General features: G+C 59.6%; 1 protein-coding gene across 5 annotated transcripts; it reads left to right on the top strand.

Moving 5' to 3' along the window:
- Positions 1-6,842: 6,842 nt before the first annotated feature.
- On the top strand, positions 6,843-27,363 carry SMTN (smoothelin). 5 transcript variants are annotated; one of them, XM_056503861.1, is made up of 21 exons: positions 6,843-6,958; positions 10,786-10,946; positions 11,189-11,282; positions 11,377-11,455; positions 11,544-11,830; positions 13,307-13,409; positions 13,618-13,829; positions 13,956-14,019; positions 15,195-15,293; positions 15,824-16,153; positions 17,106-17,209; positions 19,233-19,349; positions 20,323-20,481; positions 20,573-20,648; positions 20,903-21,067; positions 21,585-21,647; positions 21,800-21,863; positions 22,191-22,361; positions 22,460-22,580; positions 22,652-22,803; positions 26,520-27,363. In XM_056503861.1, the coding sequence occupies exons 1-21, from the start codon at positions 6,908-6,910 to the stop codon at positions 26,668-26,670; spliced, it is 2,823 nt and encodes a 940-aa protein (XP_056359836.1). In that variant the 5' UTR covers positions 6,843-6,907; the 3' UTR covers positions 26,671-27,363. The 5 variants fall into 5 exon arrangements, with proteins under 5 accessions (XP_056359836.1, XP_056359834.1, XP_056359835.1 ...); XM_056503859.1 differs by having other exon boundaries at positions 6,893-6,988; XM_056503860.1 differs by lacking the exon at positions 26,520-27,363 and adding an exon at positions 24,117-24,290 and having other exon boundaries at positions 6,893-6,988.
- The last annotated feature ends 383 nt before the right edge of the window (positions 27,364-27,746 follow it).

Raw genomic sequence — 27,746 nt, 5'->3', positions numbered from 1 at the left:
TCCATGCCATGTGCTGCCTCTGCTGTGTGATGAGTTCTCATTGTCTCCCTGTACAGAATGGGAATTTCTGCTGTGAAATATGCTGCTGCCTCCATGGGGTGTTCTCCTTCAGACACAGCATGCCAGTCTCACTGACAGAGAAGAGCTGCATCAAAAAGCATCAAAAACATTCTGCCTTTTCTTGGGCATGAGTTGCATCTCCATGTCAATTCAATACAATCCAAGAAAACAACCCTGAAGTCAAGCATTTAGAAGGAAGTGTTTTCCTCCTGGCTTCTCCTACTTCTTCTTCTACAGAAGGTGTAGAGGCAAACAGAGCTGTCACCAGAGAGCAGCAGATGAAAACTCATCCTTTTGGTCCATAAGGACATGGTAGTCTTGGAGCATGGGGCAGCCATCACCAACCACAGGCAGCAGAAAGCCCAGAGGTGTGACACACAGCCAGGCCCTCCACCAGCTGGTAGGACATGACTCATTGGGAGCAGCACACCCAACTGTCTTTTGTGATGTGGCTCATTAGCAAATACCAGGTCTGGTCATGTACAGTGCTCCATAACATTACAGCTTCCAGATTTCTTGGAGTCGTATGGCACTGGTGCGATTTCCATGCTGCATTAGAGAGCAACCTCTGAGTGCTGAGGCAGATTTGTCCCCAGCTCCTCAGTCCTGGAGGAGAAGTTGTGCCTGTAGCCAGAGCTGCCTGCAGCCAGCCTGTGAGTGTCGGCTGAACCTTGCACTTGGACTTGGCTGTGTCTCCCTCCATGCAGGCTGTGTTGCAACTCCAGGACAAGCAGTCTGTTTGCCTTGGCACAAGGCTGCTGAGAGGACCTGGACAGTCGAGGGGGTTTGGCCACCTCTACCCAGGTCTGTTTGGCCTTGCTTGTGCACAGTAGTGTCACTTTGGTCTCTAGTCATGGTGATTTGGGGCACCTTCCCCAAACCCATCGCTGCAAGAAGAGTGATCTTGCTGTTGACATACAGCTTGTGAATAAAGCCATTTTTTAGGGCAATCTGGAAAACAATTCCTTGATTGCCTCCCAGCCTATTTTGGCCTAGGGGTCAAAATAACTCCTAACTGACAGGGAGGATTCTTGGATGCAGATGGCTTCTCCAATCTCCTGGGAAAGCTCTGAAAGGGTTGGTATGTTTCACAGAATAGTTCAGGCTATAGGAAGGGACCTCAAAGCTCATTTCATTTCATTTCATTTCATTTCATTTCATTTCATTTCATTCCCCTGCCATGGCCAGGAACACCTTCCACTATCCCTGTCCAGCCTGACCCAGAACACTTAAAGAGGTGGGGCAGCCACAGCTTCTCTGGACAATATGCCAGTGCTTTACCATCCTTACAGGGAAGAACATCTTATTGAAATCTCTCCTCTGTCAAGTTTAAAACCATTCCCCCTTACCCTATCACTATCTACCCCTCTACATATTGGAAGGCTGCAATGAGGTTTCTGTAGAGCCTTCTCCAGGCTGAGCAGTATTTGAAGATGTCTGGAGCCTGGGTTTTAGGGTAAGTGACCAGGAGTGGCATCTTTCCTGAACAACTGTTCTTTTTCCAAATCTTTCCTTTCTTGGCCACAGCAGATCTGAACATTTGATCTATGGGCTTTTGAGGTGTCTCAAAAAGGTGAAAAAAAAAAAAAAAAGAATTGTGTTAATTCAGCATGACAAAGAAATTGGAAAGGCAGAAGAGAAGATTACCTCCCAGGAATGTCCTGTCTGTGGAAATGCTGAAGCCACCTCCCTCAGTGTAACACACAGTCAGGGCTTCACATGAGCTCTCAGAGCTGCAGTTGAGCTGGAGCTTCCCTCTGTTCTGATAGCACAAAGATATTTCTCTCCAGCTCTCCAGGCAGAGCTTCTGATGTGGCCAGGAGCTGAGGTACCCCTGGGACCCTGTTTCTCACCACTGCTCAAGGTGCAGAGAAAAGCTGGATGAGGATCCTGTGGGTCAGCACGGTGGGAGGGATACAACCCCTTGGACAAAGGACAGTCAGACAAGAGATATTTGGAGGTCTGGCCAGGCTGGACGGGAAACTCTGCAGGCTACCAGTGCCATCTAAGCAGGGGCACAGCTCCATGGGAAGTTCAGATGCCACAGAGTGCCTCTGCAGGCCCTGGCAGCAGTGGCTGTGCAGGGGGACAAGGACCATGCACAGATCCATTTGGAAATGCCAGCATACAGCAGGGAAGGGAGGTTCCACTCTTTGCAGGCTGGCAGCCCTGTGGTTGCTGGAGATGCTGACACCGAGGCCCTGCCCTTTTTCAAGCACTCTAGTCCTCTAGGCACACAGCCAGGGACCAGGCTGCAGCCTGGAGCCATGTCCTGAGCAGATGCTAGTTCCATGGCAGCCTCTGCTGCAGGCTCTCTCTGCTCCTCATGGACATGGTGCCCTGCTTGTGGCTGCACTGTGGGGTGCTGTGCAGTGCCCTGGGCTCCTGTAGTGCTGCCTACTGAGAGTGTTTCCTTCTCCCCTCCTTCCTGAGGCAGAGGCAATGTGGACTTGTGGCCAAGAGGTGCCCAGGTAGGAGCAGGCTGTGTCAGAGGCACTGCAGCAGAAGCGGATCCAGGCTCCTGTGACAGGGATGTGGTGCTGCAGGATAGACTCACTGACTCCTGTGGCAGGGCAGGGAATGGGACAGATTGTGCTTGCTTCACAGGATCCTTGGGGGATTCTGTGCAGGACAGGGGCCAAAGGTCAGTGGAGAGAAATAGATTCACTTATCTGGGCTTTAACTCCTACAAGCCAAGGCTGTGGTGGGACAAGAGCTCAGTACCCTTGTGCTGCAATCCTCACAGCAGGAATTGAGCTGGACCGGGGTGGGCATGGGCAGGAAGGGCACTAACCCAGCACCTCATGTGTGGATCTACCTCTGTGTGGATCTACCCTCTGCGCCAGGAGCACGGGTGCACGCCCTGAGCAGGCTGAGCCCCTGGGTACTCGCCAGCATTGCTCCTGTACCAGCATGAGCAACAGACAAGAGCCTGCAGATAGATGGATAGACCTGCCCGTTCTCTTCCTCTGTGCAGGTAAAGAGACATGACAGAGATCCAGCCCTCGAGATCTACATCTGGGGCAAATTGCTTCTAGCTCATAGGTGGCGTGTGCTTTTGGAATGCTGGTCCCCACACCAGCCAAGTGGGAAAACTGGAATCCTCAGTGTATGTGACAGCACTGATCCTCCTTAGGCAATGTAGCATCCCAAAAGTGGGACCTTCCTTGTCACATATCTCCTTCCTATCCCAGATGAAGCAGCATTCCCAGGCAGGTAGGAGGCTGCCCAGTGCCCCTGCCAGCAGCAGGATGTGAGGGATCCATCACACCAGATCCTGCTCTGGCTCCCAGCAGGATGTGAATCATGCCTGAGAAATGGGGATGTGTTTGGGCATGAATGCCTGTCCTAAGCAAGTGGCACCATTTCTGTACAGGCTGGTGGTCCTGTGGCTGGTCTGACTGCAGCAGAGCTGCCATACTGCTGCCCTCCAGCTGCTACTGCCCTTCAGCTGCATTGCGTGTCCCATGCACACCCTCCTGTGCATCACCCTGGCCACTCTGTGCTGCCCAGCCTCCATCCACACCCAAGGGCAGCCCTTAACACATCCCTTCTCCTGCACTATCTCTGGGGTGTGCCCATACCCAGGTCCTGCCACGTCTCAGAGAGCACAGCACTACATCCACAGTAGTGTTACATCTACCCAGATCCTGCTCAGCCTCTGAACTAAACAAACTGCATAGTTCCCAGGGACTTACTGTCAAAGAGGATCTTGGCACATCATCACACCCAAGGCTGCAATTCTCAGGAGCAAGAGGAGGTAGAGGAGGCAGGGGGAGCCCAGCTTCTCCTGCAGCCCCGGACAGCTGGAGGATCTTCTCTCCTGCCCAGAGGAGCTGGGAACCACGGGGGTACTCTGCCATGGGGGGCCCTGGGAAGTAGGTCTGAGAGCTCCAAAACTCAACAACTATGCTGTTGCTGCTGCTGCTGCTGCTGCTGCTGCTGCTGCTGCTGCTGCTGCTGCTGCTGCTCCTCCTCCTTCTCCTCCTCCTCTCCTCCTCCTCACCCAAACATCCACCTGGGATGACAGATCCCCTCTCCCTGGCTTCCTCTGGGATTGAGGCCAGCCTGGTCAAGCCAATTTATGATTTTGGGAGCAGTCACCAAATATTGGGTGTACGGACGGTGGGATGGACAAAGGTCTGTGGGTGTCAGAAGTTCCCAGGAGAGGAGGAGTGAAACCAGGAAAGCTTCAGGAGGAAGAAGATACTGATTCCAGGAGCCTCATCTGCCCACTGCAGCCTGTGTGGCCCTGCACTGCCAGTGGGTCTGTGCTGCCAGAACAGCAGGGTAATGCTGGCTCCATGCTTTGCCCAGCTGAAGGGCTATGCCCCAAATAACATTGAATTCTCCCTGCCTGGCACTACAGTCATGTTCCTACCCTTGTCTGTCTTGTCCCATCTCTGAATCAGGCAGGTGCCCAGACCAGTTCCAGACACATGCTTGCACAATAAAATTCCATCACTGCTATTTAATATTATGTTTAGCATCCCCAAAGGGAGCCCAAAGGATTCTTACCCCTCCTCCCTTTGCTGCACTTGTCCCCTGGCTAGGGGAGCCTCCAGGATCTGTGCATCCACCCAGGCCTCTGCCCCTTGATGCAGGTTCCTCTCATCTACTGGGTGACATGACTGCCTTTGTCAGCACAGAACACAACAGCATGCTGTGATTGCTGAAGACTGGTGAGATCACTCCCTCACCTCTCCTGCACCAATTCACAGGGCAGCCCCTCAGCCCTCCCAGAGCCAGGCCTGGAGCTGGAGCCCTGAACTCTCCAAGAGGTTTGCAAATATCTCCTTGCTCCACTTCATGGAATAAGGAGGTCTACTGGGAGTCTGTGCTTGGCTGGCTGCATGCTCACCTCACCCCAGGGGAGGGATGCATATACTGTGTGGTGGGTGGTGAACCTGGGGACGTGGCAGTGGGTCAGCGAGGATGTGACAGGATTACTGCCTGGGGGGATGGAGCCAGGAGTGGTGCAGACATGTGGGAGCACAGGCAGGATAAGAGCTGCTGCACGTGCTGAGTGCTGTGCACCCAAGGCTACTTTATCCACACAGCTCAGCGTGCTTCTGCTTCTTGGTGCTCTGTGTGGGAAGGCTGTTGCTGGCAGAGGGTCTGGGGAACAAACCTGATGTACCTTCAACAGCTAAAGTTTGGCCATGGGGTCCCCCCCATATCCCAAGGGCAGATGAGCTGCTGCTAGCTGTGCTGCCTGAAGGCCAGGAGCTGGGTGTGTGGCAGTGCCTGCTCCCACAAGACAGCAGAGTTGCAAGTGATGGAGACCCCTGAGTGTGCTGATGCCTGATCCCTGAGGGGCTGTGTGACAGCAGAAATCCAGGGCAGACCCCAGACCCCTGTGTAGCAGCTCTGTGGCAGGCATGGCAGGGATCATCCCACAAGTGAAGATGATGCTGCTGCTGAGACTGGAAGAGGCTGATGTTATGTTAGAGGGCACAGTGCTTGGAGGGGTTGGCTCTAGTGTGGTTGCTTGGGCAGGGGCTGTCATGCTCCAGTGCAGCCCAATGCTGGTCAGACCTGGAGAGCAGAGAGCTGCTGAGGAATGTAGGGGAGCAGAGGGCTCTGGGATGCCTGTGCAGCTGGAGACCCACCCTGCCAAGCAGGCCTGAAGTGAGACATCTGAACCAATACTCCCAGTATGGAAACTGCTGTGCCTTCTAGGCACCTCTACCACACCCATTCCCTGTGTCAGAGGATGCTGTGGTCCTGCTCCATCCCATCCATCTTCCCAGATTGCTGGGAACCCCCAGAAGAGCAGTGAACTTAATCTCAGTGACCTCCTCTGGAGAAGCCTCTTGGTCTCTGGGCTGCTGATCATCTTTCTCCCTCACCTAGGAGCTGGAAGCAGATGGCAGCTGTCTGCTTTGTGGAGCCCACAGCACCTCTGGGTTACATCAGGTACTTAGTCCTCTCCAGGGAATACTTCTGGCCTTTGTCTAGAAACAAGATTGAGCCCCAACAAGTTTGTCCTCTGCAGAGCAGGGCTGCACTTCAACTGCAGATAAGGAGCTTGGGGTCTCCAGGGGAACCTTTCAACAGCAAGACATCACAGCTTGGCTATCCTGGCACTGCATTCTGGGACCCGGGACAGGATGTAAGGACAAGGACACCACAAGCAGCTGCTGAGTTGGAGCATGCAGTAGGACTATGTGGAGGGGGCAACACATCCCCAAGGGAGCCCTTGCAGCGTTTGGGGGGTGTCCTGGGCATTAATCCTTCAGTGGTGTCAGGGAGCAGCTCAAACAGCTCCCCAGTGCGTGCAGGGGCATCCCATGGTGTGATCCCCCGGGCCCAGTGGGGAGGGTCTCTGGGCAGGATGTGCTGGTGGCTTTCTGCCCCGCATCTCGCAAGCCGAGGGTTGCAGCAGCTTCTGCGGGTAGGGAGTCCCCGCGCCCGGGCTGGGCTCGGGGACACTCTGCGGGCAGCAATACACCCTGGGGTGCCACCTCAGGCGGGCCAGGCCCGAGTTCTGCTACATCGGCACCGGCGTGGGGACCGGGACGGGAGTGAGTCCGGAGCGGCGCGGCACGGCACCGCACGACGGCTCGTCTCGGTGCGGGTGCACGGTGCCAGGACAGGGCTGGGCACCGGAATACGGGAGCCGGAGGTCCGGCGGGGCGGGGCGGGGCGATGGGAATCGGCGGGCGGCGGGAAGCGGCGGGGCTACAGCGCTGCTGGGAGCAGGAACGGGAGCGGAGCGGAGCGGAGCCGGAGCGGGAGGGCGGGGCGGGGCGGGGAAGGAGCGCAGTCGAACCCGGAGCGCGGCCGCGCCGCCCCGGCCGCACTTTGTTGTCTCGGCCGCAGCAGCGTGGGCCCGGCGGGCAGGATGTCCCAGGAGAGCCTCCTCGGGATGGACGAGGGAGCGCTGCGGAAGCTAGTGAGTCCTGCGGCTGCTCCGGGGCTCGGGGTACGGTGCGCGCTCGCGGCGATTTAGGGGGCGGATCGTGCCTGGAGGTGCCTCGGCTCCTTGAAGCCCCCGAGCCGAGGGCTGCTGTCCCAGGCGCGGGCAGAACGGGACCGGGCGGGCCTCGGGTCTGTCGCTCGGCCGGGGGATTCCAGAGCCATGTCTCCGGAATGGAGGGAGCGGATGTAGCGCTGGAGACCCAGCGCTGATCCCGGGCGGCAGCATCTGGAGGGACCAGCGCTGGCCCAGGTCGGGCGCTGGGCCGGGGCGAGCTCCAGCACGAGTCCCCGCTCTACTTCGATGATTCCGAAGGCTCTGGCCCCACTGCTCTGGCTGCGCTTGGCTCTTTGCTCGCTACCGCGCCCGGCCGTACCTCCTGTCCCGACTCCATCTTCTTGGCCGGTGGATCCCGGGGAATCGTTCCCCGATGCCGGCACATTTCCCCGCTCCCCGCTGTCCCCTTGCGGGTTCCCGCCCGCCGGGGGCTGGCGCGGTGCCCGGCGCACTTCCCGGGCTCTGCTCGCATGGCTTTGCATCCCATCCCCTCCTGTGCGGCGCCTTCTGGAGCACCGGCCGGAGCGCTGCCCCAGCAGCGAGTGCCGCAGTCGTGTGCTGCCGCGGCCGCTGGGCTCCGGAGGACGAGGGCCTCCGTGTCCCGAAAACGGGACTCATGATATTAGCCGAGGCTGGTGTACCGGGAAGCCCCTACAAGTGCCCAGCTTTGGGCAGCCCCAGGGACCCCCGGCCTGGGGCTAGGGCTGTGCTGGCCCCCCCGGCTCAACTCCCGGGGCGGCCAGCACAGCCCTAGCCCCAGGGACCCCCGGCCTGGGGCTAGGGCTGTGCTGGCCGCCCCGGGAGTTGAGCCGGGGTGGCCCAGGCCAGCGATGGGGAATGATCACAGCAGGAAGCTGAGTCAGCCGGGAAGGCAGGTCTCATGGAACACGAAAGAGTCGAGATGCCGAAGGGAAGTGAGGGCTGTGCTGTGGGTCGACACGGGGGTTGCCTCCAGCTGAGCCTTCTGTCCTGCCACCCTCAGCCAGCTCTACGTGATGACACGCAGTCCTGCCTGTGTTTGAGCTGAGAAGTCCACTTGTTTCTCGTGGGCTGATGTCAGGCCCAACGGGCCACCCATCCAGAGGTTTAGGGATGGGTGGTCAGAGTGTTTCCCCATCCTGCAAGTGGTCCAGCTCTGCCATGTCCCAGCCGAGGTCCCTGATCTGAGATGGAGCCCCAGGAGCGGTGGTGGGTTCCTGGTGTCTGGCCAGCCCAGGGAGGTGGATCTCATCCTGCAGCAAGCACTGCTTCTATGTATACTTTTTCTTTGAAATGCTGAGGCTTTGCCTCCCCAGAGCACTGTGCTTGTGAGCCACATCTCCGTGTGCTGTGTGGCACAGGCTGAGAAAAGCCTCATCTGTGCTGACGTGAGACAGGGAAGGAATTATTTTTCTTCTGGTTAGATTTTTGGCTCCACTCAGCTGGGAGAGGATTAGTCCATATAAGGGAAAACTGCGTCTCCCACCATTTCCTCCCTTCTTCTCTGCTCTCCCTACCCCTCCACCCTGCCTTGCTTCTCCTTTCTCCCAAGTGACACCTAGGCAGCAGCATCTGATGTCCGCAGGGAAACTGGAAGAAGGAGGCTGGGGGATTTGAGGAGATCCCTGCAGCCCCCTCACTTCTGTGCTGGCTGGGCTGAAAGCTGCCAGAAAGCCTCTGTCCTGCAACTTCTGCCATAGGCATCCATATGATTCCCTCCCCAGCACTGTTATCCTAGTCCCAGGAAGGCCAGCTGAGATGAACCAATGGTGTAGCATAAAGGTGACCAAGGGCTTGGAGAAGCCAGAGGAGGGAGCTGTGGAAGATGGGGTGGGTACTACTGCAGGGTGACCCTTAGGTGGATGTCCCGGAGCAAGAGATTGTTTGAATGCTCATGGCTGTACTGAGCTCCAGGCTGAGGTCTGCTGGCCTTGGGCTGGGGAATGCTTCCTCTCCCAGCCCCTCCAACTCTTAGTCTGGTTAATTAAGGAGGGTGTAAATTCCTTTGGAGACAGCAGCAGGGCAGGCTTGAGCTAGGCACGTCACTGCCATGAGATTCCCTTTTTCTTATACTCAGTAGCCTTTGGCAAATCTTCGATGGCCCTAAGAAGCACTGCATCCCTGCCATGTCCCTGTCATCCAGTGTCCTTCCTGCTGTCCTCTGCCTCGGGGGCAGCCATGCTCCCCATGGCTCTTTCCAAAGATGACAGTGAAGCTTTGGGCTGTAGGAGGTGCTCAATGTGCCAGGCTCTTCCGATGTCCAAAGCGGTTTCCGTGTGGCCAGGCTCCAGCCCCCAAAGTGCTGTGTGCTCTGGCACTCCAAAGGGCCGGATGGATGCGTGCATGCCGGGCTAACTGCAGCCATCCTGAGGAGCTGCCCACTGCACCGGGGTCTGAGCGCTGCTGTGTTGGGCACTAGTGGGGAAGCAGCCTATGGGTGCTGTGCCAGTGCCCTTTCACAAAGGCACTCTGTGTGCTGAGAAGGGTGTTTGCTTGGAACCATTAATTTGCTGGCAGCTGGGCAGGGCCCATGGGGCCCTGGCATGTGCAGGTCCCTGAGCCTGGCTGTGCTGGCAGGGTTGGGCCCCTTGGTCCCCTTGCAGCTGTTGTGGTTTCCAGCGTGCTTTCCCCTGCCACTGGCTATGGATTTTCCAGAGCTGCTCATTTGCCTCATCCCAGCTCCCTGCTGACGTGGCCTTGGAATAAAGCATTTTGTCCTGCCCTGCCATTTGTTCTATGGGGAGAAGCCTTCCAGGTCCTAGGTGCATTCCCTCTGCCCTGACCCAGCTGCTAGGACCAAGCCCGGCTTGCCCCTCACTGCCAGAAGCTTATCTAGAGAAGGACCAAGGCCTTGGCCACCCAATGTGCAGTTGAGGACTATTTTCCTGTCTTCAAAGCCTTTGGATGGCTGCAGGGAGAGCTGTCCTTACTGCAAAGCTCTGCCTCCAGCCCCTCATTTTGAGCTGAACCAAATTCCACCCATTGATGCTGCCCTGTTTGCAGGGAGCCAGGCTTCCTGGCTGGCCAGAGTGGCTGCCATTGCTGCTGGACTATGCCTTTGTCCTGTCAGTAGTTGTCCCCACTGTATGTAGTGGATGTAGTGGCATCCTTGGGATGTCGGCAACTGTCTGGGGCAGATGGAAAATGAGAGGCCCATGAGGATGGAGGGGCTGGTTTTCTCTCCAACACTCCCCTCTGCTCTGGCGGTGCTGTGGCTCCTGCTTTTCCCAGCCCCTTCCCTGGCTTTGTGGTGGCAGACGTGCCTGCTCTGGATAGAAGCCCAGAGTAGGCTGCAGGCCTCTGCTCTAGCCAGGATGCTGGAAGGGATGGTACTGCCTGCTGGCATGGTGAGGGCTGCTGGGGTGGGAGGGAAAGAGCACCCTGACTCCTGGCATCTCCCCCAGAGGTTATGTGTATTTTTAGAGTTGGTCTGCCCTAGGGGTTGGTAGTCCCAGCCACTGGGATCTTCCCAGTTGGGGAAGGATAATGCTCCCAGCTTTGTGGCTTGGCAAGGGTTGGAGTACCACAGTTTTGGCTGCTGCTGGGATGGCACATTGCATCTCTGTGCCTGCTCTGTGCTTGCTGGTTTCATTAAGATGGGAATACCTACTCATGTCACCAAGCTCCAAGCAGAGAGGGCAAAGGGCAATAGCTTCTCAAGTCCAGAGCGTGGGCAGCTCATATCGGTGTGGCAGAGGGTGGCACCAGGACTGAGACAGGGGCTTAAGTGGCCAGAGCCAGAGCTGAGCCCTGCCCTGTGCACGCAGTTGGAGGCCACCCTGGACCTGGCTGAGCGGCGCCGCATCCGCTCGGCCATCCGGGAGCTGCAGCGGCAGGAGCTGGAGCGGGACGAGGAGACCTTGGCATCCAAGCGCTTCCGCCCAGAACGCAGCAGCCACCGACAGGATGACAAGGAGAATTGGCCACAGTGAGTTCAGCTGGGAGCTGAGGTCATTCCCTGCCTCTGCCCTGGGAGATGGGGGCTGCAGTACCTGGCCCCACTGTGGCTGGGACAGATTTGAGTGAACATGAGGGTGGGAGCAGCATGGCACAGAGCAGCTTGGCTCATGGTGGGGCCTGTTGCCTGGATCTGCCAGCTGCCCTCAAGGGGACTTTGCTCACAAGCGCCCATGACAGCTCCCAGATGGCCACTGCTCTCACCCTGCTCAGGTCCCGGCGCCTGGAAGAGGAGCAGCAGGCAGCCCTGACTGCCTTGTCTGAGCAGCTCGAAGCCATCACCAGCGTGGAGGAACTGACAAAACTGGTGAGCGACTGTGTGCCAGGGCAGGCCGTTTGCTGGGATGGAATTTGTGCTGGGGCTGACCCTGCTTGTTTCCTGGGTCCTTCCCTCTTTGCAGCTGCGGGCAGCGGGTGAGTATGAGGAGCGCAAGCTGATCCGAGCTGCCATCCGTAAGCTGCGGGCTGAGGAGATTGAAGGTGAGGCACCATTCCCATGTTCCGGGAGGGGGAATGCTCTGGAGATGTGGGCAGCTCCTTCCTGAACACCATCTTTGCTCCCATCCAGCTGCGGCCCTGGCTGGAAATGTGCAGAGTAGCCAGAGGGACGGCAGCAAGATTCCCCCCACTGTGCCTGGGGAAATGAAAATTGCCCAGAGGGACAGTGCTGAAACACCAGCCCTTACTGGGAATGAAGAGAGCTGTGGTGAGCGCAGCACCAAACTTCCAGGCACAGACAAGAGCGGGGAGAGCAGCCAGCAGGATGATGCAGAGCCAGCACTGGCTGGGCCAGAGGAGAGTGGGTACAGGGAGGCTGTGGAGCAGCCCCCTGCCCAGGAGCCCAAAGGCTCAGTGGTGAGTGTGTAGGGCACTGCAGGGGGTGGGACTGTTCAAGATTTCACCTGTTCCTGGGGTTCCTGTGCCAGCCTGTCTGGAGCACAGAGCCCTGGGCAAGCTGTTCTTGCCTGCCTGAAGGGACTGAGGCAGGTGGGGCTGGGGTCTTTGGGGACGGGTGAAACGTGGCTGGGCTGTGCCAGTGTGGCCCCAGCAGTGACGAGCTGGGACTGGGGCCTCAGGCCAGGGTGCCCCTTGGGCTTGTCCCAAGGATGCAATCTGGTGGGGATCTGGGAGCCCCTTGATGCATGTGGTGAACTCATCTCTGCTCCAGTTCTTGGGGATGGGGTTCTTTGGAGGCAACAACCATTCATCTCTCCTGCAGCAGTTTCCTTTTATGGATAGAAACCTTGATTCCCTGTCCCCCTTCTTGTGATGGCTGTTCCTGTCAGCCTTTGAGGGGCCAGGGCTCATTCTGAAGTTGGGGCCTTTCTGGATAGGGGAGGGATAAGCTTGTGAGCAGAGCTGGAAGGAATGAGAACAAGCTGGGGTTTTCAGTGCAGCAGGGATGAGCATGCTGATTGTGTGGTGGTAGGAGATCCGTGCATCCAATCCTGTGGGGTTGCCCTTTGAGGGTGAGGATGGGAAGAGAAGAAGCAATGGGTGTACCTGCAGCCAGTTGGGAAGGCGTGGGTTCCCCCATCTGCCTCTGTCCAGTCCTGTTTCTTCTTCCACTTGCCCCAGGGCTGTAGCAGGAGACTGCCAAAGGGATGTGGCCTTGTGCCACCTTTCAGCACTGTCTGCCTCCCCATCTGTATGTGCTGGCACACTGCCCCCAAGCCCTGGCTGGGCTGGGATGTCACTGAGCAGCTGAGAGGAATGTTCTGCTTATCTGGCTCATTGCTATAAACCCAAGGCCATTTCCATCCTTGGGTTTGGGGCCTGGTTCTCCTGTGCCCCCTCAGGGTACAGGCCCCTCTTTGTCTCCCCCACTGTAGAGTCATGGTGCTGCTAGAGGCACTGGCACAGCCAGGACTGGCACCTTGCTCCCTAGCTGACACCAGGACACCCTAACTCTGCTCAGACTTATGTCAGAGACACATCTGTCACCTGTGTGTGGACCTGTGTCCAGAATGTTTCATCATTTGCCGAGCAGAGTTGCAGGTGCTATGGACAGGGACATGTAAAACTGGGTGTTCCCTGCATCATGGAGCCTTGGAGTGCCTGGGCTGGGGGCATAGGGCAGGTTTGGGGTCTCCCTTCACCAGACACTCTCTCCCTCCCTGCCCACAGGATGCACCAGGGTGTGGGGACACTTGTCCCCCTGTAAGTCTCCTGCTGTGACCCCTGTGCAGGGACTGGCTTGTCAATTCCAGGCAGCATGCAGGCAGGGATCTGGATGGGATGGGAAGAGACCACAGCCTATGTGTCCCTGGCTGGAATGGGCCATGGTGGCCGAGTCAGAGACTGGACTGGGGCTAGTTCTCCTCTCCCCAGGCCCACAAGCAAGAGGATGTGGTGGAGCAGGAGCATGTCCCAGCTGGGAGGCAGGAGCTGTGCAGCCAGCAAGCTGGAGATCTCCAGAAACCCAGTGCTCAGGGTGAGTTCCCACAAATGTCCATGGCAAAGTCCTGTCTAGGGGCATGCCTGGGGCCAGAGCTGTGCCTAGCCAGCTGCAGCACGATGGGGGGCACACCATCCCACAGTGGTGGGCAGGGCAGCCGGGTGCCTGGGAGGGGCTGCAGGAGTAGGGATGCACTGCAGGCTTCCCGAGCAGAGCCTCTTCTCACCCACAGCTGTGGTTTCAGGGACCCTTGTGCTCCTGGAGCTGCGGCCAACCCCAGAGCCCAATCCAGAGACTGAGGATGGTGGTGAGGACCTGCAGCAGGGCCTGGGGCAGCCCCAGGCAGCCTGGAAAGAAGGGAACCTGGACAGTCCTGCCAGCACCCCAGAGCCCAGTGTGGCACAAAGCCCCAGAGGGGAGCAACTCATCCCAGCCCAGCCCAGTGCTGGCAGCCAGGTACAAAACTGATGGCAGCTGCTGCTGCCCTCCTTGCCCAGGACTGGCAGTCTGTGGGTGAAGGCAACTTAATGAGGGGACTGCATGTAACACCCAGCTGAGTGCTCTTCCCCTCTACTCCCGCAGCTTCCTGTTGGGGTGCACTGCCAGGTGCTGGGGCCAGGTGGGAGTCACGAGAGGCCATCAGTGGGTAAGTGTAGCCCTGAGGGGGATGATGTGAGAGCCGTGTCCCCCTGACAGCTGGGCAGTGCTGCCCCAGGGCCCCCCCTGCTCCCCAGTCGTGCAGCATGTACATCCCAGGCAGCCCTGGGGACATGACTCCAGCCCACATGTGCTGAGCCAGGAATGTGAGTGCAGGACACAGCCAGGCCAAAGGCCACCCCTAGCTGGGGGCTGAGTGCTGCCTAGCCAAGTGGTGGCAATGCCCACACCAGCCAGGGAGCTGGGTGCCAGGCAGGCTGTTTACTGGGGCTCCCACTCTGGCGGGGTTACTGCAGGGCCATGAAAGGGAATCGGTGCCAGTAGCAAACCCTGGCCTTTTGCATTCTTTGTCCCAATAAGGCTGGGAGCTGTGCATGGCTGGCTCTGACCACCCCCACCCTGGGCCCAGCACCCTGCAGGGCCTCCTCACAGCCCTGAGGGATTCCAGTGGCCAGCAGTTGCCCTCTTCCTACTGCTGGGAGAACCATCCCCATGGCTATCCCAGGAGGAAATAGAGAAAAACCAAAACACATTCTCTGCTTCCAGGGTCAGGGGTACTGCCCTGGCAGGTGGAGGTTGCTGTCCCTCTGAGGAGCCCATGGAGTCTGCTGGCTCCTGGGAAGATTCTGGAGGTGGTGGGTTGCAACATGGCACAGCCCTGGGGTAGAAGAAGATGTGCAGAATCTGACCCCTCCTTGCCTCACGGAGGGCTTAAACCTGGGTTCTGAGGAGAAGCTGAGCCCCTCTCTCCATGGGTATCAATGACTCCAGCCCCAGGGCAGAGCTCTGCTCGCACCCTTGAAGGCTGAGCCACCTTGGGTCCCCTCGACACCTCTCCAGAGGCGATGATGTGCCAGAGCTTGGTGAGGACAGGGGTGATCCCAGCCTTCAACACAGACCCCAGGGACCCCCACTGTGCTGCTGGGCACAGAGTCTACCCTCCTCTGGAGTGTGGTTTTGCGTTGCAGGACAGAGCCCATGCCTGGGGTGCAGGGCAGCCTACAAGTGCTGATGGATTTTGGCACTAAGCTCTGGGGAGTGTGGAGTTATGGGGAGGAGACCGCAGGGTGCTCTGCTGGGGTGGGGGGATGCCAGCGGCACCTATGCCATGCTCACCCTCTGCTACCTTTGTGTTATTCCTTCCTTGGCCTGTCTCTTCCCAAGCATCAGTGCCCACTCAGGAGGTAATGGGGACCCCGGCTCGCTTGAATACTCACCAGTGGGAGCTGGCGTCCTCCTCCCTTTGCCTTGCTGGCCCCACGGGTAAGATCCTTGTAGGGGCTGCCTCCATCCTCTGCTTCCCGCTGGCGGAATGTCCCCGGTGGAGCCGGGGCAGGTGTGGAGCTTTGCAGTGCCAGGACGTCGCAGGATGCTGCTGGCAGCCCACCTGCTCTTTTGCTTCCTGCCCAGAAGCTCTCCCTCCCTCCCAGCCATGTGCACACGGTCCGGCAGGAGTGGTGGGAGGGAGCAGAGGCTTTGAGGGGCTGCTGGGTGTATGATGGGATCTTTTGGGGGGCAGCAATACATCCCGTGAGCACCCCGGGGGATTGCATGCGTGGTCAGGCACGCCGGCGGCACTGCGCGTCGTGCGGGCAACCTAGGGGGTGTGCATGCATGCACATTGTAGCGTCCCGGGGCGGGGGCACCCCAGGGTGGGGGGCAGCATGCATCGCAGGGGGCACCCCAGGGTGGGGGGCGGCGTGTATCGCAGGGGGCTCCGCGGGCGCTGCATGCAGGGTGCGGGGCCGCGCGCAGGCGGCCGCAGTGCGGTGACCCCGCGCCCATCCCCGCAGCGCCGCGCCCCGCCGGACCCCCGCCCGCCGCCGCCGCCGCCGCCGGCTCGGTGCGGGAGCGCGCGCAGCGCTTCGGGCCGGCGGGGGCGGGCGGCGCGGGGGGGCGGGCCGGGCCCGGGGCCGCCCAGCGGCAGAGGGGGCCCCGCACGGCCCCGCCGCCGCCCGCTCAAAACGCGCGGGGCAGCGGCGGCGCGGAGCAGCGCCCGGGCCCGCGCCCCGCCGGATCCCGCCTCGACGCCATGAAGACCTTCTTCACCATCGAGATCAAGGATGGGCGCGTGCAGCCCCTGGCGCCCCGCATCACGGCCGCCCCCGGCAGCCAGCGGGCAGGTGGGCACTGACGGGGACGGGGTGCGCAGGACAGATCCAGTGGGCAGATGGCATCTGTCATGAGGCTTGACACTGTAGGGGTGATGGGTGTGGGTGTCGTGCAGGGAGGTGGGACTGGAAAAGGTGGGGATCTCTCAGGAAGGTGGGCACCGCAGGGAAATGGACCTGGGGGATCCATCTGGCTGTAAGCACTACAGGACTGTGCTCCTAATAAGACAATGTGCACAGCTGGGCAGTGGAGCAGGCGGGTGCCAGTGGGCAGTTGAGCACTGACAGATGGTGGGCAGGCTGAGCCAGGCCAGGTGGGTGCGTGCTGATTAGCAGCAGTGGCGTTTCAGTGCTGGTAGCCCAGATGTTGAGCACAGGTGCTGCGAGAAGAACAAAGCGTGCCTGGTAGCCCTCATCCTTTGGCCTGCACTCTCAACCTGCTTGGGGCATCTCTGGGGAGACCATCTGTCCCTGCAGCCTGTCCCCAGCCCCAGTGTCTTACCGTGTTTATGTTTGAGGTCATTCCCCAACCCCTGCCTCCCACTCTAGCCCTGCCCCATCCTCTCCCCACTGACCTGCTGGTTCAGGGGAGCCCATGCCGTCATGCTCTGTCACATCCCACTGCTGCACCATGCCTGTTCCAGCCCTGCCCCAACCCTGCTTGCCCACAGATGTGGCTGGCTCAGGATGCTCCTGTGGCCATCCCTCTCACCAGGAGGTCTTGGCACCAGCTGAAGCACTGCATAAAGTGCCCCTTTCTTGTGGAGGATGATAAGCCAGGACAGCGAGGGGTCTCAACTTTCCCATCTCTTGCTTGCCTTCAAAGTGCTTTCCCTGTGCTCAGTGCTCACTGTCAGGACAGGATGTGTGGGGCAGGCAGATAGCCCAGCCAGAGCCACTTCCCAGCTGTGGGGCTGGGCTGTGGGCTGGATCAGACCCCACATGCCTTTTGCTCCCCTTGCAGAGGTGACTCTGGGTCTGCGGAGCACCCCTATCCGTATCACCACCATCCCCAGCAGTGTCAGCAGCATCTGCAACATCAGCAGTGTCAGCAGCAATGTCACCAAGGTGAGTGCCCAGGGGGTCTATCGGGCCATGCCCCACCTGGCCATTGCTAGGCAGTTTCAGGGCTTGGGTGGGGACCAGGGACCAAGGAGTTGCTGCAGGCAGCATGGCCCAGATGCTCTGTCTGGTTTTGGTTTGTGCTTTTGTTTTGATAGGGTTTTTTTCATCAAGAGACCCTGAACTTTGTGTGTAGTTGCATAGCCCCACATGAGCCCCCTGCACTCCGGACTGTGCCACCGTGTACTCGGACACTTGGGGAGGTGGGCAGAGGGGGACAAGGAATTTTTGTGGGTCTCCTTTTCTTTCAAACACCTTTAAGGGTGGCAGCAGCTCAGGGAAAAACCCATTGCCAGCCACCCCTCTGTTTTTCCTCCTGGGGATGGATTTTGGCCACGTGTCTGGAAAGCCTGCCTTGGAGGGGGGGCTACTCCTCAGAGGTCTGTAAAGCACCCAGGAGCTGTGGGTTGGGGTCTTGCCTGTTCCTGCTATGCCTCCACTGAGTGGAGAGTAGCCAATGTCCCAGCCCGCCTAGGAGAGATTCTTGGGTGCAACTGGAGAAAAAAAAAAATCTGAAAAAACAACCCCTCTGCAGTGTCTTGTGGGGAGAGCAGGCTGTGGCCACCCTGGGGCTGGGTGCACACGGGAGACAGCCCTTGAAGTGCTTTAATCTGCTTGTGCCCATCTAGGGTAATGCGAGGCGCCCGTGTGCTGCCTTGGCAGGAGCCAGGATGTCAAACATGGCTCTGTCTCACTCATGGCCCTGCACACGCCTGGCTGCCTGTGCAGGAACAGCACTGTGGGTGGCCTGGTCACTGCCAGTGGCTGTGGTACCACTGATAGCCTGGGGCATACTGATGGCTGTGGTACCACTGGCTTCACCCCATCCTCAGCCCAGCATGAGGCAGGCAGTGCCTACAGGTGCTGCCCACACCTGCCAGCAGGTCCTGCCTGTGGGCAGCTGGCTGTGGTGGGGCGACTTCCCTGTGCTAGTGCACTTGGGCAGGCTTGGCCCGAGCACTTGGCAGCTCTCATTAAGGTATTGGTGGGTCTGTCCAGCGAGGTGGGGGGCAGGAGACCTGTTGGTTGCCTGGCAGGAGACAAAGCCTCCAGGTATGCTCCTGGTGAGCAGGGAGGAGGAAGAGGAGGAGGCAGTGGTGCTTTCAGCCCTGCCACGTAGGGCTTGGTTGGAGGACCTGCAGGCTGCAGGGACCTGGGGGCAGTAGCCATGCCAGCATGTGTTCTTGTTGGTGGGGTGTTGCCTATGCCTGTGCAGGGACCTGCCCGCCCTGGGGCACGCATTGGGCAGCACGGGGGTATGAAGACCTAAAATCCATGCTTTACCGGGGCCAGCCTGATGTGCTGTGGGTGATGCTGGCCCAGAGTGGGAAGGCACTTGGGCAAAAGAACACAGCAGTGGTTGACCTTTTCACTCACCCAGCACTGCAGTGTCAGGGCTGGTCCCCACCGCTTTGTCCCACAGCCCCCAGGCTGGTATCTGGCCCTGGCAGCCTCCAGGGGCGGGGGAGCCACGTGCAGGGCTCCCCTTGCTGAGCCACCTGGTCCCACAGCCGGACGCACTGCCAAGTGCGGTGCCTGGCTCAGCACCCCCGCACGGGACCCCCAGCTGCTGGGCCCAGAATAGCCCAGAGGCAGGGAGCGGGCCAGCCTCCAGCCGGGGGGGTGCCTGGGCCCTATAAAGGGCAGGGGACAGCTGAGCGGGCCTCGCCGCAGCGCCTGCACCGCCGCCATGCCGGGGCTCAGCCTGGAGGGGCTGGCGCAGGCCGGGGCGGCCGAGCTGGCGGAGCTGCGGCAGGAGCTCGTAGCCTTCCGGGGGGCAGCAGAGGGGCAGCTGGAGTGGGCTCTGCAGCGAGTGCAGACGCTGGCGCAGGCGCTGCAGACATTGCAGCAGGAGCACCTGGAGCTGCGGGCAGAGCTGGGGCGTCTGGGCCGCCGCCTCGACCTGCTGGAGCCAGGGCTGCAGGCGCCCCCCGGGGAGGACATCAGCACCCTCTTTCTGGAAGCACAGGACCCTTGCGCCCACTTTGAGGGCACTGAGGAGCCCAGTGGCCCTGTGGCCCATCCACCCACTTTCTCCAGTACGCGCCAGCAATCGGCCCTGCATCTCTCCCGAAGCAACAGCAGCGTGAGTGTGGGCAGCCCTGCCCCATGACAGGGGGAAGGGAGGGGGTCACTGGCCTAGAAGGGCTCTTGGGGGTGTCTACAGCCCTGGCACAAGGCGTGACTGTGGCAGTGGTGCATGAGGACGCGGCACCATGGCGATCTGCCACTCCTTGAGCTCACTGTGGTGGGGCTGTGCACCCACCTGTTTCGCATTCCCAGAGTGCCAGGTGGGAGGCCGCAGGCAGCTGTCTTGCCCCCACCACAGCATCAGGTGGTGGCATGGGTGCATGTGGCCAGCATCAACTCCTGCTGATGACTTTGCCATGCATTGGTTACCGGGCCACAGGATGCAGGGTGGGGTGTGTGTGTGGCTGCTCTGATCCCCCTCTGTCATCCCTGGTGCCTCTGTGCCCTATTCCGGGCCTGGCCCACTGCCTGCATTGCTGGGGGGTTGTGCTGAAAGGGACTTGGCGTCCTGGCTGTGCTTGGGCAGGGGCCGAACTGGCCTAGATCCTGGCAGGGATGCCGGGCAAGGCTCTTGATCTCCTGCACAAGCTCTTCTCTACACTAAGTCCCTTAATTCCATGAAAATCCCTGTGCTGCTAATGGCATGCAGTGGCCTTGCCAGCATCTTGCCCACTGCTGGGTAACAGCTGCTGCCCAGCCCAGAGCCCTGCCTGCTGGAAGACCCAGCCACCTCCTACCAGGGAGCAGGGAGGATTTGGAGATATTATGGCAGCCAGACTGGAAGGGAGAGAGGGACTGCTGGGCCCTCCTGGGGCATGGAGTGCTGCAGATTGTCATGCTCTCCTGCCTGCCTCAGGTGCTGCAGATGCTTGCAGCATCCCACCAGCTAAGAGCGCTTAGGCCCTATGTGGCACATCCTCTGCAGAGTCCTCGCTACCTGTAGCACCGGGCAGGTGTCAGAGTGATGAAGGCCTGGACCGTGAGAAGAGGTGTGGCAGGGGCTCAGCTGCATGGTGATGTCCTTGCAGATGGAGCCGGAGGTGGTGGAGCAGCACCAGGCACCAAGGCGGGAACCAGAGCTGCCCAATGGCATGGAGAAGGTGCAAGTGAGGGAGGTGGAGAGAAGGAGCAAGCTGGATGTCGAGGAGCTGAGCAAGATTGAGGATGAGGATGTTCTGGATAAGATGGTACTTCTTTCTCTGGTTCGGGCTCCTGCAAGAAGGTAAAGAGACCTTAAGCTGGTGGTAGAAGACTAATGATGACTTCCCCCTCCTGCAGCTGGATCAGACAACAGACTTTGAGGAGCGACGGCTGATTCGAAATGCCATGCGGGAGCTGCGCCAGCGCAAGAGAGGTACTCAGGGACAGTGACCCCTGTTGGGGTCAGAGTGGTGGTGGTGGCAATATAGGGTGCTAAAGTGGGGCTGTCAGCCACATGGAAGCAGTAGGGTGTGCGCTGGGTTCTCTATTGGCTTTGCGAGGCCAAGGACATCATCCTTCCCATGAACCAGCTGTGGGCCAGCAGCAGCTGCAGGATCCCTGGTGTGGCAGGAACCGTGCCCACCACCCCACCTCCCTGCTGATGCCATCTCCCACTCATGTTTGCAGACCAGCGGGAGAAGGAGCGAGACCAGCGGCTGCAGGAGGCGAGGAGCCAATCTGTGGCAGGAAGGGCTGGCCACGCCACAGAGACCACCACCAGGCAGAGCACTCAGTCAGCCGATGGCTCGGCACGCAGCACCATCACCAAGACTGAGCGTCTCGTCCAGTCTAGTATGGGCTGGGCTCGGGGTGTGCCAGCCCTTTGGGGGCCTTGCAAAATCCTTCCCAGTGGTCTGCCACCACAACTCCTGCCTGTCCTGAGTCTGGGAATAGGACAGTGTTTCAGAGCTGAGTCTCTGGCTTGCCCAGAGCTGGCCTGGGGATAATTAAGGGTTCTGTTCCGGTGACTTCCCTCTGAATCCCCAGCCCTGTCAGGATGGCAGGGCCTCATCTGCACCTTTGGCCTGTGTCTTGTCTCCTGTACCCCTGCTCTCCCAGTCCCTGGGTGGCTCAAGCTGAGTGGCTGTAGGGGCTGAAGGATGCCCCAGCTCCCTGCTGCTTTGCGCTTGCCTCTTTGTTCTCTGCTCGAGGGGCACATGCCCTGTCCTCCCTCTGCCTGCCTTCCTTTGCCTACCACCTGGGACTTCCCCCTGTTGCACTGCATGTGTGTGAAGGTGCTTGGCAGCAGCAGGTGTCTGTGGGTGCTGCTCCTCCCAGCCCAGCAGTTCCCATTGCTTTGTCCATGCAGGTGATGGCACCAAGACCTCCCGTACTACAACCATGGAGTCGAGTTATGTGAAGAGATCAGACAGTAAGAGTTTTTCCTGCCCTTTCCCCACAGCACCTTCAGGGTGTAACCCTGGGGCATTGCTGCTGCTGAGCAGTCACTGCCTTGGTGCAGGCAGAGTGCTGCCTGCCTGGCACAGCTCCTGCCCAGGGCCTCTGTCCTTCCTCTCTCTGCAGATGGCAACAGCACTTTCGTTCAAACCAAATCATCCTACAGCTCCTCATCCAAAAAGACAGGCAGGTGAGCAGAGGTGCCTGTGGAGACAGCCCCACATGGTCCCTTGTCACTCATCTGGTTGCACAAACCCTCTGCCCAGCTTGCAGTGTCCCCACTGCAAATGTGATCCCAAAGCCTCCAGGTCCTTGAGGTACATTCCCTGTGTTGAGAGGTTCTCATGGGTCCTTCCATGAGCACAGAGACAGGTCTGCCACCTGAGGCCCTTAAGCCACCTCTCTGTGTCCCAGGGACATGGAGGTCTCCAGAGTTCTAGGGCTGGCCATGGGCTGAGACCATTGCTTGCCCTCCCCTGGGCTGCCCACAGCCCCTTTAGCATTGCCTCTCTCCCAGCGTTTTTGACCGTGAGGATGGGAGTGCTTCTCGACAGAGCAGCCTAGCTGCACTGGAGCGGCGTCAGGCGGAGAAGAAGAAGGAACTGATGAAGGCTCAGAGCCTGCCCAAGACATCAGCCTCACAAGCACGCAAGGCCATGATGGAGAAGCTGCAAAAAGAGAGTGGGAGGTGAGGCTCAGCCTGGGGCAGGCTGGCCAGGGCAGCGAGTGCTGTACAAATAACAATAACCTGCAGCTATGGATAACACCTCTTGTCTCCTGCCACAGTTCAAACCCTGCAGCATCACAGACCACCGTGCAGCGCTCCTCCAGCTTTGGCGTGCCAAATGCCAACAGTATCAAACAGATGTTGCTGGACTGGTGCAGAGCCAAGACCCGGGGCTATGAGGTGGGTGCCACCTCCTCTCCCTGTTCCAAGGCTAGTCACTGTGTCCCTTGGTAACTCTGTTGTCCTCTCAGCATGTGGATATCCAGAACTTCTCATCCAGCTGGAGTGATGGCATGGCCTTCTGTGCTTTGGTCCACAATTTCTTCCCTGATGCATTTGACTACAGTAAGCTGACACCCCAGAACCGCCGCCAAAACTTCGAGGTGGCCTTCTCTTCTGCAGAGTACGTACCTCTCTTGCCATCATATGGACTTGGGATAGCTTGGAGTGGCTTGGGGTGGCTCTCCTGCTCGCTGCTGGGGTGAAGGGGTCACATGGAGGTGATGGTGCTGGAGATGGGTGCCCATAGGTGTCGCTCCCCCCATGCAATGCTACAAGGTTAGGCTCTGTGGGGGCAACAGCAGCTCTGTGGGCAGAGTCACAAGAGGCCAGTGCAGCCTGGTCTGGTGTGGCAAGGGTGGGTATGGGGGTCTGGGTTCCTGGGTGTGGGGCAGAGCACCCAAAGGCAGAGCAGCAGCCCCATGAAGCTGCTGGCTTTGGGCAGTACATTCTATCCTGGGCTACCAGGTGTAGGACTGCAGCCAGCGGAGGGAGCAGGGTTTGGCTATGCCAGGTGTCTCCTTTCACAATTGTAGAGGCTCAAACACCATTGCAGCTTCTCCAGTCTCTTCCCTTCCCCTTTTGCTTCTGGTTTTCCTGGGTGCTGAGAGATGGGAGTGCGCCCAGCTGGAGGGCTGGCAGCCAGCCCTTCTCTCTTTCCTTCTGTCTCTCTCCGACCCATTTACACCTCTCCTCCAGCACCCTGCTGGGGGGCAGGGCTGGGGATGGGGGTCCCATCCTACTGATGTCCAAGGTGGCGGGGTGAGATGGGGACTCCCACAAGCTACCAGGGTACTGTGGTGCTGTTTGGTGGAGCGAGAAGGGGGCTGCGGGCCTGGCTCTTGGCGCTCCTGTTAATGGATTTTTTGCCTTAATTGGGAAACTGGTGCACGGACTTGAGAGAGCCATCGATCTCTCCGGCCTGGAAGCCAGGTGGCCTCTCGTCCTTCCTCCTCCTCCAGCTCTTGTGAGCGTCCTCTCCCGAGCTTCCTGCACCAGGGCTGTGCTGCGCGGTTCCAAGTGGAGCTGGGCAGGAGGGCGGGGCTTCCCCCCATCCTCCCAGCGGGTCTATATAGGAGCTATATAGAGCGCCGCTCCACTCTGGAACCCGCTCCCCGAGCACCTGGCGTGCCAGAACACCTCACTCGTCGTCGTCCTCCTCCTTTTCTATCTGTCTTTCCCTCTGGACTACACGCCTCTCCACGCCACTCACCTGCCCCTCTCCCCCTTGCTTGTGCCCCCCCAGTATCACTGAATGGCCTTGGCATGGGGTGCCCGGAGCCCTCCTGCCCCTGCATCATGCATCCCCAGAGCACGCCACAGCGGAGCAGCTGCCAGTGGGATGGGAACTGCACTGATCTGTGTCTCTTGTTTTCTCTTCCTTCCCTCCCTGACTGGGCTGCGGTCACTGGCTTGCCCCTCTCTCCCCGCACCCAGGAAGCACGCGGACTGTCCGCAGTTGCTGGACGTGGAGGACATGGTCCGGATGCGCGAGCCAGATTGGAAGTGTGTGTACACATACATTCAGGAATTCTATCGCTGCCTGGTCCAGATGGGGCTGGTAAAAACCAAAAAGTCGTAGCCCATTGTCAGCCCCCCCCAGGACCAATGGTGAGAATCTTCCCCTCCAAGTACCTGCCCATGCCCCCACCACCACCAGGGCTTGGCAGGGAACTGACTGCCTTGGCTGCGGACGAGGCTGGGGGATGCTGGTGGGTGAGGGGTGAGTCCTGGCGGTGCCAGACAGGGCCCAGGAGGAGATGGGCAGAGACAGCTGGTTGGGCTCTGGCTTCTGGAACAGTGCCTATGGGGGTTTGGGCAGGGGAGACTGTGTCACCCTGGAGTGCTCTTTGCTCTCTGGCTGTGGGGAGGGCAGTAGTTAGAGCCCTGCCCCCATGGCTGAGCCTGACCCAGGATCAGCTGTTGGGATGCCACTCAAGGTGAGTGATGCTGCCTGAGTGTGGGTGGCCCACAGGATGCTGCAGCATCACTGCTTCCACTTCCTGTCTCATTCCCCTGCCTCAGGGCGCATGCCCAGCTCCAAGATACTGCCTGCTCATATATGGGCAGAAGCAGGAGCCTGGAAAGTGTGACTCAAGGCTCAGATCCTGCCTCATCCTGCAGTGTTTGTGCCTGTCTCAGGGCATCCTGGCTGGCACTAGAGCTGCAGCTCCCCTGGCTGTGCACAGTGCTGGCACACGAGGGCCCAGACAATGGCTTTATAAGGGTAGGGCCACTCTCCGTGTGCTGCCATTGCTCCACCACCACCCCCTGAGCCAGGCTGGCAATGGCAAGGGCTTTCCCAAGGCCCCAAGCATCATCCCCCTCATCCCCACGGTGGTAAAGGGGATCAAAGCATGAAGTGGGGCTCATGGTGCCAGCCAGCCTGTGGGCTTGGAGCCCACTGAGCAGGCAGCAGAGACCTAATGGGATGGCAGAGGCCCTGAGACTCAGGGTGGGGGGCTCTCATGTGCCCTGGTGCTCCCCAGGCTGGCACTGGCTGGGATCACTTCTTGGAGTGGGACTGTTCTAGAGGGCCAACGTGTGTAGTGGGGCTACTGCAGGAGGGGAGAGGGGAGGTACAGGGCTTGAGGGTGCTGTCATGGTGGGTGGCAAGCATAGGGTTCAGACCCTCCTTGTGTGCCCTGTCTTTGGGGCAGAGTCCTACCTTGGGGGATCCTCCTTATGCAGCCAGAGCCATTGGGCAGAACCTTGAGTGGCCCAGGCCAAAGCAGCTGAACTGGGCATGGTGGCAGTAGGTGCTGCCAGTTTGTGTCAGCACTGCCCTCACTGCCAGTGCAGGCCATGTTCCAGCAGCAGCCTGGTAGGGATGTGGGGTCTGGGCAGGGCCAGAAGGATTGGCAGCAGTGGCAGGGCTGCTTCTGTGCCCCTCACTCCTTCTCTCCCAGCAGAAAGGAGAGGGCAAAAGGTAGCCAGATCCCCTCCATGCCCTTCCTGGTTGTCATCATGACTCCTAATTGTGTTGTCAGTCCCTTTCCGCACATAGGAAGCCCTGACTTGGGGAGAGATGTGACCCAGGGAACTGGATGGGTGGCAAGGCAGAGTGGGCTACGCCACCAAAAGGGCAGTAGCAGAGGCCCAAGGTTACTGTGGGGATTATCAACCACAGCTGATCTGCCAAGGCTCCACAAGACTGGTAGCTGCTGGAGTTGGGTCCTGCATGGACCCCTGCACTGTCGTAGGACAGGGAGAGGAGGAGATAGGCCAGGTTGAGTGAGCTGAAGCAGGGCAGTGCCCACTCCAGCAGTAGGGTGTGCTGGGCCTGGGGCAGGCAGCCCCCAGGCTCCGGTCTGCTGCAAGGGAGGGAGCTGGGCTGGCAGGGCTTGCAGGAAGGCAGAAGAGCAGGGCCAGGGCTTGAGGCAGGAGTAAGGGACAGCATGTAACCAAGACCAAGCCCCTGCTTTCCCTGAACCACATAGTGGGTAGCATTTGAGGCAGGGGCACAGCAGACAACTGCAGCCAGGCTGGGCTCTTCAGCATCAGCTAGAGGAGCAAGAGGAGGAGGGTAGCCATAGCTTTAGCAGGGGATGACTGCCAGCACCAAGAAGTGGGACAGAAAGCACCAGGGGAGCAAGTAGTGCAGACAGCTGGGCAGCCCATGCCCTGGGGCAGGCACCTCCCACGGCAGACAGCTCTTCCCAGTGTCAGAAGCTGATGGACTGTGGGTACCAGGGTGGAGTGGGGAGTGTGTGGAAGGAGCTGAGCAGGTCGGAGGGCAGCCCTGCCCACACCAGCACACCTGGCCAGTATGGGGTGCCCCGGCCGCCCCCCACATGGGGTAGCCTGCTTGAGGCCATGCTGAAGGCTTCATCTCTGCAGGACGCTGGTGGACTGCGTGCCGCTGGTGGAGGTCGAAGACATGATGATCATGGGGAAGAAGCCTGACGCCAAGTGCGTCTTCACCTACGTGCAGTCACTCTATAACCACCTGCGTCGCCACGAGTTACGCATGCGGCAGAAAGAGTGCTAGAGCCTGCCCTGCCCGCCCCACTGCTGCCCTTGCCCCAGAGCTGCCTTCGGGCAGGAGAGCTGCTTGCCTGGGAGGGTCTGGGGGCCATGGGTCTGGCACTGGGGACAGGAGAACTCTTCCACCAGGGTACCCCCACACCTCTGCCTTGGCCAGCTGTGGGCAGAGCCAAGTGGGTGCTGCTGGGGGTGCTCCCACCTTGGCTTGCCCCCCATGCCCCAGCCTTTTAAGTTATTTGTTCTCCAGGAATTATCTGCCCTACAGGCACCATCCTTGTGTCCCTGGGGTGGCCTGGGTAGAGCTGTGCAGTCCAGCCAGGGTCATGGTACATCCAGCAGACAACATCCATCAGTGGTTCCCTTGGCTCTCTGCAAGGCAGCCTCTCTGCCCACTGCAGGTCTTACTTGGTGTCACCTCCCTGGGGACAGCTCCACGACCATGCCGACACCCTGCTTCCCACTTCCACGTGCACCTGGGGCACTTCCACATTGGGAGCACCTGTGGGCTGGGGAGGGGGCAGTGGCAAGGGGTCCCAGGGGAGTGCAAAGCAAAGAGAGCAAGTTGGGACAACTGCCCCCACTCTTCTCTCCAGCTCAGGGCACCTGCGTGCTCAGCGCTGCTCGTCCCTGTGTCACGTCTCTACACCCGCGCTGACACGTGTACCAACACCAGCCAGATAATAAAGGTTTACCTAGGGCAGTGCCTCTGGCTCAGGTCCTTCTGCCAGTGGCATACTGCACACCACAGTGCCTGGGGAATGCTGGCAGTCCAGCTGCTGCTGGCCCCTCTACCTGCAACTCAATTGCTTACCCAGCCTGGAGAGACACTGGGGCATGTACTGCTCCTTGCCTCATTGGTGATGTCCACAGCTCAGCCACCCTGACCAGGGTTCACTTTCCCCCATTGCCCCCAGGCCTGGCACAGGGAAAAGATCCCACCTGGCCAGCAAGGCTGTGGTTAAGTGCAGCTGTGCTCCACTTCCTTCTGCAGCTGAGGGCCAGATGTCACCACTGGGCCAGTACAGCCATGGGGCTTTGGTTCAACACTGCAGGACTTGCTCATGGGCTTGTGCCCATCCC

This window comes from Oenanthe melanoleuca, chromosome 15 (assembly GCF_029582105.1).
Source record: "Oenanthe melanoleuca isolate GR-GAL-2019-014 chromosome 15, OMel1.0, whole genome shotgun sequence".
Classification (NCBI taxonomy): Eukaryota; Metazoa; Chordata; class Aves; order Passeriformes; family Muscicapidae; genus Oenanthe; species Oenanthe melanoleuca.
The sequence above is the reverse complement of the archived record's forward strand: the minus strand, read 5'-3'. Positions and strand labels throughout refer to the sequence as shown.

What these genes read in the sequence shown, in the direction of transcription:
- SMTN (XM_056503859.1), top strand. Translation starts at nt 6,908, where the DNA reads ATGTCCCAGGAGAGCCTCCTCGGGATGGACGAGGGAGCGCTGCGGAAG. An exon ending in GACAAGGAGAATTGGCCACA is followed by an intron (nt 10,947 to 11,188) that starts GTGAGTTCAGCT and finishes CACCCTGCTCAG; the next exon opens with GTCCCGGCGCCTGGAAGAGG. An exon ending in TTATGTGAAGAGATCAGACA is followed by an intron (nt 21,648 to 21,799) that starts GTAAGAGTTTTT and finishes CTCTCTCTGCAG; the next exon opens with ATGGCAACAGCACTTTCGTT.